We start from the raw sequence: 21,035 nt of genomic DNA, 5'->3' as shown, positions 1-21,035 counted from the left end.
TTTCATTTAGCATGTTTTCAAGGTTCATCTATATTGATGCATGTGTCAATACTTTATTCCTTTTTATTGTTCAGTAATAGTCTATTGTGTAGATCTGTCACATTTTATTTATCCATTCTTCAATTGGTATACATATGAGTCATTTCCACTTTTTTGGCTGTTATGTGTGTTATGTGTAATGTTGGTATGAACATTTGTGTGCAATATTTGTGAAGTTGTGAAGATCTATGTTTTCATTTCTCTGTATATATATCTAGGAGTGGAATTGCCGGATCACGTGGCATCTCATGTTTAACCTTTTAAGCAACTGCCAAACTATTTTCCAAAGTGATGGAAACAGTAATATTTAAGGGACTAGTGGAGAAACTGGTATAAAAAATGTCTAGAGATAACAAGGAGAAAGCCAGAAAGTTGTAACTACCTTAGTTTCCTTTTTCTCCTTCAAATTTTATTCCTTATACCTCATAAACAAGTATCCGTCCCAATGCTGATGACTTATTTCAAGCACTGATCATCTCCCTGGTGCTCTGTGCCACACCATTACCATAATCTCTTTACTCATTTTGCCTTCTGTTTTGCCCTCTAATACATTCCAGTTCTGTTTTCTTTCCAGTTCCATCCCAGATCCTTCTGGTAGAGATTAAGTTTGTGAATTCCTTATATGTATACCTTTGCTCTTGCACAGACTGAATAGTTGCTTAGGAAACATTTGAGATAGATGCACTTTTTTTCCTTGTTTTTGTTTTTTGTTTTTTTTTACTTTTTAAAAAATGTTTGTTTATTTTGAGAGAGAGAGAGAGTGAGTGTGCTCAAATTGGGGAGGGCAGAGAGAGACGGGGACAGAGGATCTGAAGCAGGCTCTGCATTGACGGCAGCAAGCCCAATGTGGGCTTTATCTCATGAACCATGAGATCATGGCCTGAGCTGAAGTCACACTTAACTCACTGGCCACCCAGGTACGCTGAAATACACTTTCTAGTCCAAAACAAAGTGGGTAATTCTTTCATTATATGATTACTTATGCAACAACTTTTGATTTGCTATTTATTGAAGATGTTTAAGAAAAGCAATATTATATTGTTTAACATTTGTTTTAATACAGGCAATTTTATATGATGACAAAGGAGAATGTTTGGAGAGTATATTTCTTAAGTGCCTTGAGGTATTTTAATGTTTCTATCTTATTTTTAAGTTATCTAAATCTCTATATTTAAGTTAAAAACATCTCTTTTTCCTTTATGAATATTGTCAAATACTGTTAGTGTTACTATTAGTGTTACTATAGTATTAATTATAGTTAGTACTTATTGAACATTTATTATTAGCCACACTCTGTGCTAAAAACTTTTAGATATTGTTTCATTTAATCTTTCCACAGCCCTGTGATTTTTATAGATTAGGAGTGCAGTACAGAAAAGTTAAGTAACTTGCTCATGTTCATAGAATTACAGTGGTAGGGCTGGGATTTGAACCCAGGAAGTGACCTTATAGCCTAACTCTATTACATGATCTTGATAGGCTGAGAACTACAGTGGGGAATATTTTGTGAAATTATTCCTATTTATAATATTTTCTCAAATATTCTCTGTTTTTCCCTTTTGGAGGGAAAAAAAGGGAACTAAAGGCAATTTCAGTGTAAAGAATAAGGCTATTAAAGTAGGTCATTCTGGGTTCATGTCCCACTTTCAAATGCTTTCTAGCTAACCTCTCTCTGTGTCTAACTTCTCTACTGTTTATAAAATATAGACAATAGACAGATTTCATTGTGTTGGTCTAAAAATTAGAAATAATGTATGTGAAGTGCTTAGCAGTTTAGTATGGTGATTCTAAAAGTGTTAAAATGCATATTCTTGTTATCATTGTGTTGATTTTGACCATGGTGTTAAATCTTTTAAAATTTTTAAAGAAAAAAATTTTTAATGTTTATTTATTTTTGAGACAGAGAGACAGAGCATGAACAGGGGAGGGGCAGAGAGAGAGAGAGACACAGAATCTGAAACAGGCTCCAGGCTCTGAGCTGTCAGCACAGAACCCGATGCGGGACTCGAACCCACGAACCGTGAGATCATGACCTGAGCCAAAGTTGGGTGCTTAACCGACTGAGCCACCCAGGCGCCCCATAAATCTTCTAAAATTTTATGTGACATTAATAGTGGTTGTGGTATCTTTATATTTATCATAAAGAGGAAAAGCACTATCTTCGTAGATGCTTAATTGGGCCTAACTACTGTTATTTCATTTTAAATCATTTACTAATGAGTAAAGACTAAATACATTGTCTGAGATAATACACAGATTTTGTGTATTACCAGGGGTTAATAATCTTATTTTTATGCTACAGAGATGGTGGCAGGTGCTATGTTTTTTGGGTTTTTTTTATTAAAAAAATTTTTTTGTTTTTAATGTTTATTTTTTGAGAGAGAGATTGACAGAGTGTGAGCAGGGGAGGGGCAGAGAGAGAGAGAGGAAGACGTAGAATCTGAAGCAGGCTCCAGGCTATGAGCTGTCAGCACAGAGCCTGATGTGGGGCTCGAACCCACAAACCGTGAGATCATGACCTGAGCTGAAGTCAGACACTCAACCGACTGAGCCACCCAGGCGCCCCTGTTTTGTTTTTTAAAAGTATTTTGTTTATGGGGTGTCTGGGTGGCTCAGTTAGCTAATCATCCAGCCTCAGCTCAGGTCATGATCTTATGGTTTGTGAGTTCGAGCCCATGTCGGGCTGTGTGCTGACAGAGCCTGGAGCCTGCTTTGGATTCTGTGTCTCCCTCTCTCTCTGCCCTTCCCCCACTCACACTCTGTCTCTCTGTCTCTCAAAAATAAACATCTTAAAAAATATATTTTGTTTATTCAAGTAATTAAAATGCATTTTTGGATTATGATTATTTCAGCAATTTCGGTTAATAATTTATAATATTATTTCAGTTAATAATTTATAATAATATTTAATTTGTAATAATTATGAGCATATAATTCATCTGAATTTATAAGGATAAATATATAATTGCTATTTAATAGCTCTAATTTAAAAAATTACGTTTAGTTCCTGGTGAACTCCTTGAAAGAGGGCATACTTGTGCTGCTTGTCATTGTACCTCCTGCATGCAACAAAGGGTCTCATGTGTATTATTGGATACATAAATTGGTGACAATTTTTTTGCTGTATTGTTCCTTTTTGTGCTTCTTAACTAGTACATAATAATAAAGACTTAGTTATCGATTCATACATTTAACAATTATTTATCGAATACCTATTGTGTCTTGCTAGTAGTGTTAGTGACCTACTGGAACACAGAATCCAATAATTAGATATATGTGATTTTGAATTTATGTTTTAGAACTTATTTGTTCTTTAAAATGTATTGTTTAAAATTTAGGTGAAGCCTGGAGATGACTTAGAAGGTGACCGATACTTAATCACAGTTGAGGAGGTTAAAGTTGCTGGAAGCATAGCTATTAAACAGGATGTCAGTAAAGAAGCACCAGAGTTAAGTCCAAGGACATTTCTATCCTCTGGCCGATCCCTTGGATGTCAGCCTGCTGGTTTAAAAAGGAAGTTTACTGTAAGTTTATCTGTTGAAAATAATAAGTCAATATATATTTATAATATTGTTCCAAGAAGTAGTGAATTTGAAGCTATTGTACTCTATATCATTAAAATGGTACTTCATAATATATGTTTAGGTAGGTAAGTAAACCCTAATTAGAAAAATCTTAATACGAATGAGCATTTACATTTTAATTTAGCAGATTTTATATCTTTATTACTGTACCTGGTAAAACAGACTCCTTTTTTTTTTCTTTCCTTTTTTTTGAGCCAGTTCATTTTACACTTCCTTTGTAGATAATGGGACAGCTAATAATTGTTTTAATATTTTTAGGGTTTTCAAGGACCACGTCAAGTGCCAAAGAAAATGATGATTACAGAAAATGGTGAAACAACTGCATCACTTGAGGCTAAGAAACCTGGCCCTAATTTTCTTTCTCCCTTGTACAGCACACCTCCTTTGTTTTCTACTGCTGGCAAGAAAGATATAAATAATATGCCAATAGACCCTGAGAACATTGTCACTTACAGGAATAGAGAAGCAAATGGCTTACGTTTTTCTTCAGTTGTCTCTACTCCATCTTTTAAGAGTAACCCAGAAATGCTATGTGAAGAAAATTATTCTTGCTTTCCTGTCTGTTCTGCTGTAAATAAGCATTCAGATTCTTTACTGACCAATGAGGCCATAAAAAAAGATGGTTTGATATCTCACTGTTTGGGAGTTTCACAAAACGTCAGAAGCAAAGCACATATATTAGCTCTTTTGAAGTCCAAGTCAACTATGTGTAAGGAGCCAAATTCTGGGATTACAGAACATCTCCCTCAGATACAACTACAAGGAAGTATAAACATTCCTACTAAACCAAAGTGCATAATTGAACAGAAGGAGTGTGCTGACGTGAAGAGCACAGAAAGTTTACACGACCGGCATCAATCAGAAAAAAACGTGAGAAATAAAAGCCGGTGGGCCATGTATTTATCCTCACAGAGCTCACCTGTACATTCTTCTAGTGAAGATGGAAATAATATAGAAAGGAAACCCAAGGCCCAGGAAGACAATATAGATTTAAATTTGAGAGACCTTTTGGTACAAGAAAAGATACAGTTCTTTGAAACATGTGCTGAAGAGGGTAAAAAGTATAATGAAGACAAGCCAGTAGATGCTAATGATCAATTTTGGGATCAGGAAGTAGAACTGGAAATTCCTTCATTCTGTGAAAGCAACCATATACCAGTTACCTGTAGCAATGTAGAGAATGATGGCTTATTATCCGAGCCTGACATTCAAAAAAATAATAAAATACCTGTTAATGAAAATGACCAGATGTGTCTAAAAGGATCAGTTCTCATTAGAGAAAATACTCAGGAGATAAATATATGTGGAACACCAGAAAAGGAGTACAAACAGCCAGTGTCGTTTCTGCCAGAATCTGAACATCTACAGATTGAATCTTCTAGAAGTAAAAATTCTAGGGTCTCTGATGACTTTACCAGCATGCTTTCTAACAGTAATACTGATAGTGAAAGTCTTAATAGTATTCCCAAACCTATGAGCAATGTAACACAGCCACTTGTGGAGGTGACTTTTAATCTGAACAATTTTGAAACCAGTGACACTGAGGAGGAGTCACAGGAAAACAACAAAATTTCCCAGGATTCAGGGAGTCGTGTAAAGGAAACTTTGGTTAATGACAGTAGTCCAGATGTTCAAAAGAGATGTGAAGATATAAGCTGTACAGAAGTTGGCAGTAAACATTTGTCTCTCTTAACGTCTATTGGGGATAAACCTACAAAGACATTTCCTATTAAAGAGACTCTTCTATCACAATTTTGTGATAAAGCTTATGTGGGTTTTGACACAGGACCTTGGAAAGCTGAAAACGTTAGAAAAGGAACAGAAGAGTACAGTGACACATTAAGCAATTTTGACTCATCCTTAGAATGGACTGATGACGTATATGTAGATAATAATGAAGATGCTAATAAATCTATTCAAAAAGTGAGAATTAACTATGATACTGCTTCACTACTGAGTAAATCTAAAGATGTCAGCTCGAACTTACATATTCCTCATTTAAATATAGTCATTAATCAGACTCCTGAAAATAGCCTATTAGACCAGGAGGAGCCTCAGCCTTTTGTTATGGGAAGTAATTTAGACAAAAACGGTGAATGGGTTTTACCATCAATTTCTAGCAGTGATATCAGTATCCAACAATTAAATGTCAATCAGAATCACTCTGAAGAATGTGTTGCACTTGATAAATCAAATACCCAAGTTTCTAATTCTTTGTTTTACCCTCTGGGAAAAAAGCGTCCAATTTCCAAAGACACAGAAGCGTGTATTCCTGAACCTGAAGATTTGGGAAGGATTAGAAGTTTAGACCATGACCATATTGATGTAGAAACTGTTGGAGAAAGCAAACAATACTGGAATATTCCTAGAAATCCTTCAGAACTCTCTGGATTAGTAAATAACATTTCCCTTTTAAAGTCATTGTCTGAACATAGTACGGCTTTAGAAGGCTTGGAAATATTGAAAAAGAAAAATACAACCTTTAAGCAACAAGGAACTCTGCAGACATGTGAGCCAGACAGCAATCCTGAAGGTTAGATTGGTGTGTTTGTTTTGGATTGTTCTCTGTATAACCGTAAGGATGAGAAGTATTTGCTTTGGAGGCTACGTTAAAGAATTACATGGTATTGGTGCATCTGGGTGGCTCAGTTGGTTGAGTGTCCAACTCTTGATTTTGGCTCAGGTCGTGATCTCACGGTTCGTGGTTTCGAGTCCTGCGTTGGGCTCCATGCTGATAGTGCAGGGCCTGTTTGGGATTCTCTGTCTCTCTCCCTCTCTGCTCATTGTCTGTCTGTCTGTCTGTCTGTCTCTCTCTCTCTCTCTCTCTCAAAATAAATAAACTTAAGAATTACATAGTATTTAAATAGGTAATACATGTACTTGGTAAAATCAGTTCTAATAGATAATCTAGTAAGTTGTGCAGTCCCTCAGTCCAATCCTCAGAATTAGCCACAGTTTCCTTCCAGGATATCCTTCTGCAAATGTTTTATGCATATATAAACATATATAGGCATATATAAGCAATATGTGTGTGAATATCCATTCCTGTCTTACATTTTTAGATGTGTGCTAGAAGATGCTTTTTCTTTTTTTTTTTTTTTTTGAGAGAGAGAGAGTGCAAGTGAGCAAGGGGCAGAGAGACAGAGAGGGGGAGAGAGAAGTGGGGCTCACACTCACTCGAAGCAGGGCTCGAGTTAATGAACCCTAAGATCATGACCTGATCTGAAGTCAGAGGTTCATCCGACTGAGCCACCCAGACACCCTGCTGGAAGATACTTTTAAAAAATAATCATGAGTTCATATTGATATCTCTAATTCCAGTTCTAAACCACAGGGTTCTTCCTGTCCTTCCATTTCATGATTATATTTCTTTACTTCTAAAATGAGAAGGGGCCCTGGTTCCCAACAACATCCGTATATTTACTTCCTCAATTCTACATACAATACGCATCAAATAGCTTCCAAATTGTTATACTAGTATCACTACTAGCAAAAAACCTTTACAAGTTTGTGAAGTTCACAAATCCTTTGATTTTTTTTGTTTTTTTGGTTTTTTTTTAGAATGTATCCTGGGAATATAGAGTTGGAGTATTATGTTCAAAAGTTACTTGGGTTACTTTTCTTTACTGTGATTGTAGTATCATTTGATGTAAATATAGTTAAGTTTATTGTTTATATTTCAGTATGAGGGGTTTTCTGTGCAACCTTGTTGATTTATTTTTATTTCTGACTATGTAAAATATGAACCTAGTTAAGAGTCAAAGCTGTATAAAAACATAAATTCATATGCCTTCCTTAAGCCTTTTATCCTGTTCTTACTCACCTGCTATATGTAACCAGTATATCATACCTGTGTTTCTTTTTTGCAAAAATAAACAGCTCCATGTTTAAATTCTTGTCCCCCCCCCCCCACCCCCGACACACACATATTCAACAAAAGACAGTAAAGTCTGTATATTCTTTAGCACCTACTTTTCACTTAATATATTCTGGAAATCACTTCATATCAATTCATAGGACACATCCTCATTTTATTTGTTTATATCTGTGTAATACTCCGCCGTGTGGATAAACCATCATTTATGCAACCTGTCTCCAATACTTTGCTATTACAAATAATGTGACAATACATAACCGTGTGTGTGTGTGTGTGTGTGTGTGTGTGTGTGTGTGTATGTGTGTGTGTTGCATATTGTTTGAGGTGTGTCTTCAGGGCGAATTCCCAGTAGGTTTGCTGCGTAAATGCGTGACTTTATTAGATACTTCAAAATTCCCTCCATTTCGTAGCCCTGTCAGTAATGTATGAGAGTGCTTGTTTCTCTAGTCTTGCCAATATAGTGTGTTACCAAGCTTTTGAATTTTGCTAATCTAATAGATGAGAAATGGCATTCAGTATACTTAAATTTGCATTTCTCATACTACAAGTGAAATTGAGCATCTTTTCATATGTTTAAGTATCATTTATATATCTTTTTTTTCATGAATTTTCTTACCCTTTTGTCCAGATTTTAATGGGTATTGTTCTTTTTATTCTCATTGATTTGTAAGAGTTCTTTATATATTAGAGATACTAGCCTCTTATCTATGATATATGTTGCAGATATTTTCTTTCAGTATGGTATTGGTCTTCTGACTTTGCTTATGGTATGTTGCCAACAGCAACATTTTTTTTTTAAAGAAAACTATTATAGAACATATTAGTAAATATAGCAAATATTATATACATATGAATGTGAATGAACAATGTACTTTATGATACTCAAAGAAAAGTTAAAATTGAATTCTTATTTGAATATCTCAAGGATTCCTGAGGAAAATAGGAATAAATTATTATATGTACTGGTATGTTTCTTTAAGTTTGTTTGTTTATTTATTTATTTATTTGAGTGAGAGAAAGGGGTAGAGAAAGCACAAGTATGGGAGGAACAGAAAGAGAAGGAGAATCCCAAGCAGGGGCTCGAACTCACAAACTGTGAGATCATGACTTGAGCCAAAACCAAGAGTTGGCCAGCTTAACCAACTCAGCCACCGAGGCACCCCTGATATGTTTTTTTAAAATGTAGTTGTTTGCAATAGCCAAATTGTGGAAAAAGCCTAAATGTCCATCAACTGATGAGTGGATGAAGAAATTGTGGTTTATATACACGATGGAATACTACTTGGCAATGAGAAAGAATGAAATATGGCCTTTTGTAGAAACGTGGATGTAACTGGAGAGTGTTATGCTAAGTGAAATAAGTTGTACAGAGAAAGACAGATACCATATGTTTTTACTCATGTGGATCCTGAGAAACTTAACAGAAGACCATGGGGGAGGGGAACGGAAAAAAAAGTTGGAGAGGGAGGGAGACAAACCATAAGAGACTCTTAAAAACTGAGAATAGGGGCGCCTGGGTGGCTCAGTCGGTTAAGCGGCCGACTTTGGCTCCGGTCATGATCTCGCGGTCTGTGAGTTCGAGCCCCGCGTCGGGCTCTGTGCTGACAGCTCAGAGCCTGGAGCCTGTTTTAGATTCTGTGTCTCCCTCTCTCTGACCCTCCCCTGTTCATGCTCTGTCTCTGCCTGTCTCAAAAATAAATTTAAAAAACGTTAAAAAAATTTAAAAACTATAAAAAAATCTGAGAATAAACTGAGGGTTGATGGGGGTGGAAGGGAGGAGAAAGTGGGTGATGGGCATTGAGGAGGGCACCTGTTGGGATGAGCACTGGGTGTTGTATGGAAACCAATTTGACAATAAATTTCATATTAAAAAATAAATAAAGTAAAAATAAAATAAAATTTAATTTAATTTTAAAAATGTAGTTGTTTGATGGCAGTTGATAGTTTGTTTTCTAAAAATTAAAAAGAAAGAAGAAATTTTAATGAAAAATAAGTAGGGGTAGATATGATTATGTAATATCATATAAGGATGTAAATCCCTAGTATGAAGACTTGAGAATTATAGAATTTAGTTTTAAGAAATCTTTTTTCTCATCAAGTTAAAAAGAGGATTGCAGTTGATTCTTCTTATTTTGGTAGTTATATTCTATAAAATCAACATAAACACTGAATTAGTGAAAAATGAGTCATTGCTTTTAGGGGTAGATTCCTTCAAGCCTCTGGTCAAAGCATTTTCATCAACTGATCAAAATCTTGTTTTTATCTGTGTTTCCATTTGAAGACAATATATATTGTTGATCCATTAACATTGAATTTGTAGTGAACAGCACTATGACTAATGTCTGAAAGAAACCTCTGTCTAGGGGCGCCTGGATGGCTCAGTTGGTTAAGCGTCCAACTCTTGGTTTTCAGCTCAGGTTTTTGGCTCAGGTCATAATCTCAGTTTGAGTTGGAGCCACACATCAGGCTCTGTGCTGACAGTGCAGAACCTGCTTGGGATTCTCTCTCTCTCTCTCTCTCTCTCTCTCTCTCTCCCCCCCCCTTTCTTTCTGCCCCTCCCCTGCTTGCACTCTCTCTCTGTCTCTCTCAAAATAAATAAATAAACTTAAAAAAGAAAAAAAGAAACTCATCTAACATATGTTCTCTCTGTAAGGGACATCACAGCCTTCTTGCACTTAGCAACACTAGACAGCACTATGCTTAGGGAACATTTTAAATAGCACAGTCCCTTATAAAAAGCCCCCAAATACAAAAACATGGGCTAAGTAGATGACAAAAAGGATACTTGTTTATAGTATGAGAGCTCAAGAAGGCAGAGTGTTGCCTTGTTCTACCTCAGCTGGGAATGTATATGTCGGGCAGCTTATTTTTTGTAGTTCTGTGTGTCTACAAATGACCTCAAAAACAAGGTGTTGATTTGGGGTTTCTGAATAAATTTTAATGCGTAGGTAAGATCTGTGAGTAAGGAAGATTAACTGTATTTGTTTTCTGATATAAATGTATTTCTTCAGAAAGGAATGTTGGTTTTCTTAAGACAATCTGAGAAAATTAATACAGAATTAGAGATGAGTCAGTTTTACCACCAATTTAGGATGTGTGAATGTGTTAAAAAAAAAAAAAGATTTTCTTCAGTAGGTTAAAGTTTTTATGAGATAATTGAGAATAACTTTGAAATGTTAATTTAGAATTTTATTCTTGAGTGAAGGCAATCAGGGAAACACACCAATTTTCATGCAGTGCATGAAAATCTTTTTAAAAATAGCATTAAGTTCCAAGATCCACTTATTTTTATTTCATTTAATGTATTCTGAATTTTAACAGGAAAATAATGAAACCGTAAATAACAATTGACTAAAAAATTATAGTCTTGGTGACTTTAGAAGGAATCGAAATGATTGAATATGCACTTTTCTTTAAGAAAAAAAAATCCTATTTTGAAGCAAGGTAGGATGGCCTGGCCACCATGTCCTTTGTATTCAGTAGACTTGTCAACTTCTCTGTCTCAGAGTCTTTTTACTTGTGCCTTTGGTCTCAACACCTTTACCCCTGGCATAGCTGGTGGCCTTTTCTTATATTCAGATCTCAACTTAAATATCACTTCCCACAAGAGAGCTTTCCAATCATCATATCTACATTAGTCTCTGTCATATCAACCTTTATGATGCCCTTTTGTATCATAATCTGAATTTATGCGGTTTGTTTATTCTGTGGCTCTCCCTTTTCAAGGGACTGCTGTTTTCCCAGTGTCTGGCATAATACACTTTGGAAATAATTGAAGTTTTTTTTCTCAAACCATAGTCAAATGGGTTTAAAATAGACCCAGAAATAGCATGAAGTTCTTCTTTTCTTTTCTGTGTTTGCACATAGCAGCTGTATAGTGGTGGTCTTGGCTTTCTTCTAACAGTTAATGTTTCATTTTTAGAATTTTTAGTATAGATTATTAGCTGTTTACTCAGTTTTTCAATTAGTTTGAAAAAAGGAAGCATTTCTAGTACTGACTTAGAACATAACCAAAAATATCTTATTTAAAAATTTTTATCATGAAAATGTTTGAACATACAGAGAATAGACAATGAATCCTCAAATATCCAAAATCCATATTCAACAATTATCAAGACTACCTTATCTTCAAATTTAAGTTGTATTCCTTGTTTCATTCAGTTTTAGGTGGTTTTTTAAAGATTTTATTGTTTTATTTTAAATGTTTATTTTGAGAGAGCGTACACAGACTCGTGCAAGTGGGAGTTGGGGGGAGGCAGAGAGAAGGAGAGAGAGAATCTTAAGCAGGCTCTGTGCTGTCAGCATGGAGTCTTGATCTCTCATGAGATCATGACCTGGGCTGAAATCAAGCATCAGATACTTAACCGACTGAGCCACCCAGATACCCCCAAAGATTTTATTATTTTTAAGTAGTATCTATACCCAGTGTGGGGTTGAACCTACAACCCTGAAATCAAGAGTTGTCATCATCAACTGGGCCAGCCAGGTGCCCCTAGAAATAAGTTTTTAAAAAATTTAAAACACTACTATATGTATGATGAATAAAATAATTTCATTTTATCTATTATAGCTAGGAAACCATTGACTGAAGTAGTTTCACAAACTTTACCAAAGTTTCCTCATCTGAACCAGGATTCTCAACAGGTACGTCTTTTTTTTTTTTTTTTTCTTATCAGCATATTCTTATATTTTGATATAGAATGTTGTCATTGGTAATGAAATTACAGTAATATAAAGGGTTCCAAGCTATCTTGCTTCATGACTCTCCCACACCTTGTATCAGAATATTTTTCATTATATCCCTTGGCTAAAAGGAAAAAAGAAAAACCAAACCTGGCAGTTCCATTTATTAAGTTGTTAGTAGTATTAAACAACATAGTAAGTATTTTGTCCTAGTAATTTAGTGAGCTTTTTATTTTTTCCATTTTCATTGATATAAAAGATATAACACTGTGATCAGTTTAAGGTGTACAACATAATGATTTGATGTATGTATAGTGAAATGATTACTGTAAACATTTTATTTATTTTTAATTTTTAGTTTATTGTTTAATTTACATACAAGTTAGTTAGCATATGGTGCAACAATGATTTCAGGAATAGATTACTTAATGCCCCTTGCCCTTTTAAACCATCCCCACCCCAACCCCTCCAGCAACTCTCTGTTCTCTATATTTAAGTCTTTTAGTTTTGCCCCCCTCCCTGTTTTTATATTATTTTTGTTTCCCTTCCCTTATGTTCATCTGTTTTCTATCTTAAATTCCTCATATGAGTGAAGTCATATGATATTTGCCTTTCTCTGACTACTTTCACTTAGCATAATATCCTCCAGTTCCATCCATGTAGTTGCACATGGCAAGATTTCATTCTTTTTGATTGCTAAGTAATACCCCATTTTATATATATATATATATATATATATATATATATATATATATATATATACCACATCTTTATCCATTTATCCGTCAGTGGACATTGGGCTCTTTCCATACTTTGGCTATTGTCAATAGCACTGTTGTAAACTTTGGGGTGCATGTGCCCCTTCGAAACAGCTCACCTGTATCCCTTGGATAAATACCTAGTAGTGCAATTGCTGGGTTGTAGGGTAGTTCTATTCTTAATTTTTTGAGGAACCTCCATATTGTTTTCCAGAGTGGCTGCACCAGCTTGCATTGCCACCAGCAGTGCAAAAGAGATCCTCTTTCTCTGCATCCTCGCCAACATCTGTTGTTGCCTGAGGTGTTCATGTTAGCCATTCTGACAGGTGTAAGGTGGTATCTCATTGCGGTTTTGATTTGTATTTCCCCAATGATGAGTGATGTTGAGCATTTTTTCATGTGTCGGTTGGCCATCTAGATGTCTTCTTTGGAGAATATGTATTCATGTCTTTTGCCCATTTCTTCACTGGATTATTTGTTTTTTGGGTGTTGAGTTTGATAAGTTCTTTACAGATTTTGGATACTAACCCTTTATCTGATATTTCATTTGCAAATATCTTTTCCCATTCTGTCGGTTGCCTTTTAGTTTTGCTGATTGCTTCCTTCGCTGTGCAGAGCTTTTTATTTTGATGAGGTCCCAAGAGTTCATTTTTGCTTTTGTTTCCCTTGCCTCTAGAGATGTGTTAAGTAAGAAGTTGCTGTAAGCATTTTTAAACACAATCACTGATAGAATGTATGCATTTGTTGGGCACTGCTCAGCTTCTCAAACCTTAGAATAATTAGTTCACGTTGTTTTTCTCATGGTAATTGATTTTTTTTTATCATAGCAATTTCTGAAAACTCAGCTTTACAAGGTGCCATTGAGAGAAATGACAAAAGATCTCTTGTTGAAATGGAACTACCTTGAGTTAGTAGTTTATTCAGTAGAGGTCAAATGACACTGTATTTCCCTTAAATTTAAAATATCTTATGGAGCCCATGTTGAGTTTCCTGTGGCACCCCAAAGTACCTTGAACAGTTTGGGAACCATTGTAGTAATATAAAAATAATAGTACTAATTAGATACGTTGAAATTCTAGAATAAAATTAATTTATTAGAATAAATCTAAATTCTTGTTTCTCAGTGGGGATACTATTAGCATATTTGGAGGGATAATTCATATGACACTTTTTCGAGAAGATATATTTAAAAGAAAAGAAAGTGAAGTGTTTCATTTGTGCCACTTTGTATCTTACTCTGTTTTCCATGTTACTGTTTTTTTTTAAATAATCTTGATGTTTTCTCTTTTTTAATTATAGAAGAAAGTGAAGAAAAAATAAAACAACCTACTGAGAGATAATTATTATTAGTATTTCCAGGATTTTTTGGCCTATTTTTAAAAATATGGTTAGCTTGATGTGTGCAAATAGTTTTATATCTTATCCCCTTAATGTATTTCTCACATCATTAAAACACTTATTAAATATATCTTTTATTAATTTATTTTATTTTTTTAGCTGCTTGGTGAATAGGTTTATTATTATCTTTAATCTGAAAAATCTTCAAAGAAAATAATGGTTTGGTTTATTAGCTCTCAGCAGCCGATCCTGCACTTTAAGGAAGCTGCCTTCTTCTCAGCTACTCGATCTTTCTTCTGGGCAAGAGACATTTTGGAACGGTTCCACTTTTTCTTTTTAACTTCTTTCTTAGGCTTCTCTCAAAGATTGGATTCTCTTGTACAGCAGCATGAGCTTTCTTATACATCTCCATCATGCCTGGAGTTACATTGTTCTTTATCAAGAGAATTGTTTCTTGTAAGCATCTTAGTCTCCTTCCATTAGTGACACATATAATCTGCAGCATTCTGACCAAGGATGTGCTTCTGATGTATTTCTGCATTGAATTCCTTGCTTTCCCAATCATAACCAAGGAATCTTTTGGTACTATGAGGGGTAGAGAAACCTCCATCCACAACTCCCTTGAGGGCCTCCCAAACTTCATTTTCAGTAGGGGTTCTGGCAAGCCCTGCATCCAAATAGCAGACGAAGGCACCAGATTGACCATCAGTGCTTTCCACGTTGTATTCATCTTGTCACCTCCACTTGGCCTTCATAGACTTTTGTCCGTGCCAAACCTACTGAGAAGCCTGTGGACCAGCAGCATGCCAGTACACTATGCTGCAGCATGATTTGTCAGGCCAACCTTCACACCATACTTTGGGAGTTCATGCCCATGAGCTGCACAAACTACCGTATCTCCTTTAGGGGCATTAGCAATCTGACAAATGAGATCTCTGTTTGTTACACAAATTACCATCCTGTATTAAGGTGTGTTGTACTTATTTTTATCCTGAATCGCCGAGCATTTCAAAGCATTGTAATCAGTTTTGTGCTCTTGTCTTCTAAATTTCACTTGGTATCTCTTGAAATCAGTCTTATTCTTGACAACTTTAATAAACCCCATCCTGCGGAACAGAGTTTGGCATTGGTGGCTTGCTACTGGGTACTGACCAGCAGTTAAATATATCTTTTAGAGGTTACTTACTATTCCGTCCTATGGATATCCTGTGCTTTGGACAAGCAGTGCCCTATTTTGAACATTTAGGTTATTCCAGCATTTTGCTAGGATAAATAAAATATTAGTAAATGTTTTTGCACATGAATCATTGCTTACATTTATTTCCTTAGATGTGAGTCCCAGAAGTGGAACTGATAGCTTAAAAGGCTAAGAACAATTTTCTTGATATATATTGTCAAATTTAAAAGTCTTACTGTTTTACAATATGAATATTTATTTCACTCTACATTCACCAGTACTAAGATATTTTCAATTCTTGCTAAGTAAAATAGTGTTTCATTAACATTTTTTACTTCCTTGATTATTAGTGATGGTGTTCTTTTATTTCTTATGTCTAATTGAAATTTATGTATTTTTTGTAACTTACTACTACCTTTTAGTTGTTCTTATATTAATATTCTGTTCCTAAGATTATAAAAGAAAATGAAGTCAAACCAAGTGGACCACTTCAGTCTTTGCAGGTATGTTCATTTTGAAACTATAAAGTAACCAGAAATTATAGTTGTATATATAGGTATGGCATCTAATTTTATGTTTGTATTTTACATTGTCAGTTTTCAGTCTCATGTATCTTATTTTTTATTTTTTAATTAATTAATTTATTTTTGAGAGAGAGAGACAGTATGTGTGTAAGTAGGAGAGGGGCACAGAGAGAGGAAGAGAGAGAGAATCTTAAGGTCATGATCGTGAGATCATGACCTGAGCCAAAATCAAAAGTCAGATGCTTAACGCCTGAGCCACCCAGGCACCACTAGTTTTCAATCTCATTTATAATTAGTTGCTCCTTTATACTTACTTAGATGATCCTGCTATCTTTTGTACCAATGCCTGTGTGGTCAATGCAATTTGGTTATATAACAAATCTTTTATTATAAAACTAAGTCTGTAAGCTTTGTAAGCATTACTTAATCCAAGAATTGTCATTGACAATTACAGCTACACCTGCAACTCCTTTGCCTAAAAGAGAACAAAACATAACAAATAAAATTCATATTGTGGTGGCTCAATCATTTTTCACCCTTTATGTATATAATAAGAGCAAATGTATAAAATCAAAATTAGCAACTGCATAATTTAGCTTATAAATGGTCACTTTTTTTTTTTAATATTTATTTATTTTTGAGACAGGGAGAGACAGCATGAACGGGGGAGGGTCAGAGAGAGAGGGAGACACAGAATCTGAAACAGGCTCCAGGCTCTGAGCTGTCAGTACAGAGCCTGACGCGGGGCTCAAACTCACAGACCGCGAGATCATGACCTGAGTCGAAGTCGGACGCTTAACCGACTGAGCCACCCAGGCACCCCTCTTTTTTTTTTTTTTTTTAAGTTCATTTATTTCGAAAGAGAAAGAGAACGGGTGCACCATGCATGGGAACAGGGGAGGGACAGAGAGAGAGAATCCAAAGCAGGAACCACGCTACTGGTGTGAACTCACGAAGCATGAGGTCATGACCTGAGCTAAAAGAAACTAAGAGTGGGATGCTTAAGTGACTGAGCCACCCAGGGGCCATATATGATCATATTCTTAATGCTTTCTTTCACTTGAAAAATTAGGATTTAACCCTTTCAAGAACAGTTATCACAAAGTATAAACTGCAAATAAACAATATCACTGTTTTTTCCTCCAGAATGAGTTTCCTCTTAAAACAAGTATTACATGTTTTGGGACGCCTGGGTGGCTCAGTTGGTTAAGCATGTAACTCTTGGTATTGGCTCAGGTCCTGATCTCACAGTTCATGAGATTGAGCCCTGCGTAGGGCTCTGCACTGACAGTGCAAAGATGTTTGGGATTCTTTCTCCCCGTCTCTCTGCCCCTTCTTGCTCACGCTTTCTCTCTCTAAATAAATAAATAAGTAAATAATTACATGTTTTTTAAAAAGTGCATTGTAATTTTAACAGTAATGAAAAAGGTCTTACAGTCTTTTGCAAAAAAAAAAAATTATTTAAATCTGTAGCATTAATATAGGAATATATTTGCATTTATGTAATGCGTTTTGTACTACAACCCTCTGAAGCAATCTCTTCATGTACACTAGTGACAGAAAGAACTTTCAAAATTTTAAATTAGGGTCCTCTTTGAGGATATACTTAATGACACTGCCACTTTATTTCTATAATTAGCTACACATAGCAAAGCAGAAGAGAAGGTGCTATGCTAATTGATTTTTTAAATTCACTGTATTAGAAAATTCCAATTCTAAAATGTGAGTTGATAAAAAAATAAGAGTTGAAAGTTTTCAAGAACTACTTCGTTGGGAGATGTGTTAATGTATTTTGTTATTAATGGAAAGCTCCCATTATTTGAAGAAATACACTAATTTATCTCTTCTGTCTATTGGGGAAATTTTTTTCTGTATATTTTTTAAACATAAAAATTGCTTCTCAGTTGAATTCATTTTTCTATCTAAATCATAGTAGAAATCATGGTTATTTTACATAGTCATTTAATGAACTAAAAATGACTAGTTTCTATTGTCTATATCTTGTGTTTTATGGTTGCTAGAAAATTATTCTTTTTTTTTTTTTTTTTTTTTTTTTTAAGTAGGCTTAACACCCAGCTTGGGGCTTGAACTCACAACCCACAACCCTGAGATCAAGAGTTGCGTGCTTGACTGAGCAAGCCAGGCGCCCTGATTCATTCTTTAGATAAACTGTTAACACTGTTTACAATTTTTCCTCCTTTGATTTCATACTAATTTTTGAATTAAATAATCTGCATTCGCATTAAATATTAGGTTTGATGGATAATTATCAGGTACTCAACAATTTTTTCTAGTGTTAAAACATTCAATTAAAATTTTAGGGTTAGAATTTTTTTATTGCTGAATTTTAAAATTAATTAGCATAGTGCCTTATCTGCTAGAGAACTCCTTTGTCAGGGGTACCTTTTATACATATGTATATACAGAAGATTGAAATGGCAAGTGTATTTTCAAATGGGAAACTTTAAGTTTTGGGAGTATTTTCCCATCTAACCCATGAACCACCTACAAAACTATTGTAGCTAACACAATTACTGATATTTTATTCTAGTTCTTTCCCTTGGGAGATGAAGAAGAGGCTACTTTTCTAGATATTATTCCTAAACAGTTAGAGAGAAAAACCTGTGATCCTAAGGTAAAACTTGTGAAGAACTTTGATTTTCTAATCTACTATCTTTTCCTGCTGTTTTTTATACAACTATCAGAGTTTTCATAGGTAGAAGGTTAGTGAGCATAATGAATTAACCTGGTTTTAAGAGCAAGAGTAACTGACTGCTAGCCTTTGTTTGGTCTTGAGCCCTTTCTCTTTACTCATGAACTAATAATACATCTCATATATATGTATATATGAAGGATATATATATATATGTGTATATGTATATATACATATGTGTGTGTGAAGGATGCCCTAGGGGTTGGACAGGAAGATAAATTAAGTATGATTAATGAATGTTCTGTGGAGAACAAAATAGAGATCTTTATAGCTATGAACATATAGTCTACTCTACCACTTCTACTTCTGTAGAAGTATATATAAACCAAGGTCTAAGTAGTTCCACCTACTGCATATCAAAAATTGATAGAGAAAGTAGCATATAAATAGTTGAGTTTTGTAAGTACCGATTCTGTTTCTTAAACCCAATAGATCTCTACAGAAGAGATCCACTTAGAAACATAGACAACAAGGCATCTGTGTTCTTGTGGAGAATGTGTATTCCCCATCAACAAAACGGAAATATACAGTCTTTAACAATTGAGACTTTTTTATTGAAATGTGTGTGCTTCATAATTCAGGATATTTTCAATAAAAGTCCCATACAGGGGCAATTTAGATTTGATTTTCCTCTCAAATGTATGATTTAGAATCTTCATTTTTAATAAGAGAATATTCAGATTATGTACTATTATAATTTTGTTCATTTATGAGTTAGAAATAAATTTGTCCTTTATGTACATTCCTTTGGCTCTATTAGCAATCTTAATTTCCTACTTTTTGGGTAGGTTTGGTCACCCTGTGAGGAGTAAAAATCCTAGAGCCCTCAAGGGGGCAGCAGAGAAAGCCATTTGGAGCCTGAAAGCTGATCAAGTCTCTGAGGAGATGACAGTACCTCCCTGAAGTACATGCCTAGATTGGCATCCTATTCTTAGGCCTCTGGTCTCAGAGCAATAGGATCAGATCTTCTGGGAGCCTCCATCCCTCCTCTATTAAGCCTGATAGTGTACAAAATGCCTAAACAAAGGAAAATGCTTCTTGTATTTCTTCTCTTACTTTCTTTCCTATTATCATGTTTATTGACTGTCTCCTATATGCCAAAGACAGTGTTAAATGCACATTATATCCTCATGAAACAAAAAGGTCTCTTCCCTCAAGGAGCTTACAGTATAGGTAGTATATAGATAAGAAGAAACTTCGTTGTACTATAATGTGATAAGTCTATAATGGAAAATTTTATAATGTACAGGGGAAGCATAGAGAAAGGAGCAACTAAGTCTTCCTGGTTTTTTTTTCTTCTAATGTTTATTTGTTTTGAGAAAGGGCGCGCACAGGTAGGGGAGGGGCAGAGAGAATCCCAAGTAGGTCCCACACAGAGCCCGACTGGGGGCTCAGTCTCACAACCATGAGATCATGACCTGAGCCCAAATCAAGACTTGGACACTTAACTGACTGAGTTACCCAGGTGCCGCATCTTTCTGATTTTTTTAATTTATTCATTTATTTTTGAGAGAGAGCAAGTGGGGGAGGGGCAGAGAGAAAGGGAGGGATAATCTGAAGCAAGCTCCATACTGTCATCAGCGTAGAGCCTGACACAAGGCTCGAACTCACAAACTGTGAGCTGCTCCACATCTTTCTGGTGGAAGTAGTTCATTATAACTATACTTTTATGCTTATAATGAAAAATTAGTACTTATTCATTTTGAACTGAATTAAATCAATAACTGAATTATATTTCATAATTAACATATTAGGATAATAGGGGTCTTTCCTGGTTTTAGTATTGGTCACTTAGTAATTACTTACATTAAGTAATATTTAATAGAGCTGAATTGTGATTTCTGTGTATATATACATTGTGACTATATATCAATATATACTTATGCAATACTCATTTTTAATAATTTCCTTGTAGCCTGTTGAGTTTCAAGGGCACCAAGTGAAAGGATCAGCCACTAGCACTGTGATGGTCAGAGGACACAACTCACAGCTAGAATGCAGTCAGTTCCCAGATAGTATTGAGTATGGAAACTGCATGACGGACTCTTGTTTTTTGACACCAAAATTGACTAGTGCTTGTATGCAGATTGATTTCTTGCAGGTAAAAAATATTTTTTCTAGTTGCACCTTGCCAAATCATTTTCTTTACGTAAATGTTAAATCTTATAAACAGATTATATTTAAATCTTTGAACAAATGTAAGTTACAAAGGAGTTTAGTAAATTGATAAGAAGCATGGTATCTGAAGTCAATCTAAATAAGAGAAAAATATTTTATTTGAAAGATTTGCTGCCTTTTAGGACCTGGAATTTAAAGGATTACTTTTCATTTAAGAAAAGACT

The 21,035-nt window shown here is 35.0% G+C and overlaps 1 protein-coding gene and 1 pseudogene across 2 annotated transcripts in view; one reads left to right on the top strand and one right to left on the bottom strand.

The window, feature by feature from the left end:
• The window catches only part of ZGRF1 (zinc finger GRF-type containing 1), an 85,618-nt gene that overhangs the window by 9,780 nt on the left and 54,803 nt on the right, over positions 1-21,035 (top strand). The window contains exons 3-9 of one of the 2 annotated variants that reach the window (XM_047091556.1): positions 1,103-1,162; positions 3,378-3,563; positions 3,882-6,156; positions 12,071-12,144; positions 15,909-15,959; positions 18,532-18,615; positions 20,609-20,794. In XM_047091556.1, coding sequence (XP_046947512.1) covers positions 1,103-1,162; positions 3,378-3,563; positions 3,882-6,156; positions 12,071-12,144; positions 15,909-15,959; positions 18,532-18,615; positions 20,609-20,794 — 2,916 coding nt within the window. The remainder of the gene's footprint in view (positions 1-1,102; positions 1,163-3,377; positions 3,564-3,881; positions 6,157-12,070; positions 12,145-15,908; positions 15,960-18,531; positions 18,616-20,608; positions 20,795-21,035) is intronic. The other variant, XM_047091557.1, reaches the window with a different exon arrangement.
• LOC124520401 (60S ribosomal protein L5-like) lies at positions 14,516-15,396 on the bottom strand (annotated as a pseudogene).

The sequence above is a fragment of the Lynx rufus genome, unplaced genomic scaffold (genome assembly GCF_022079265.1).
Source record: "Lynx rufus isolate CCGP_SWC_20201006 ecotype Redwood Valley unplaced genomic scaffold, mLynRuf1.p SCAF_3, whole genome shotgun sequence".
NCBI classification, from domain to species: Eukaryota; Metazoa; Chordata; class Mammalia; order Carnivora; family Felidae; genus Lynx; species Lynx rufus.
This window is presented reverse-complemented; position numbering and strand designations above follow the sequence as displayed.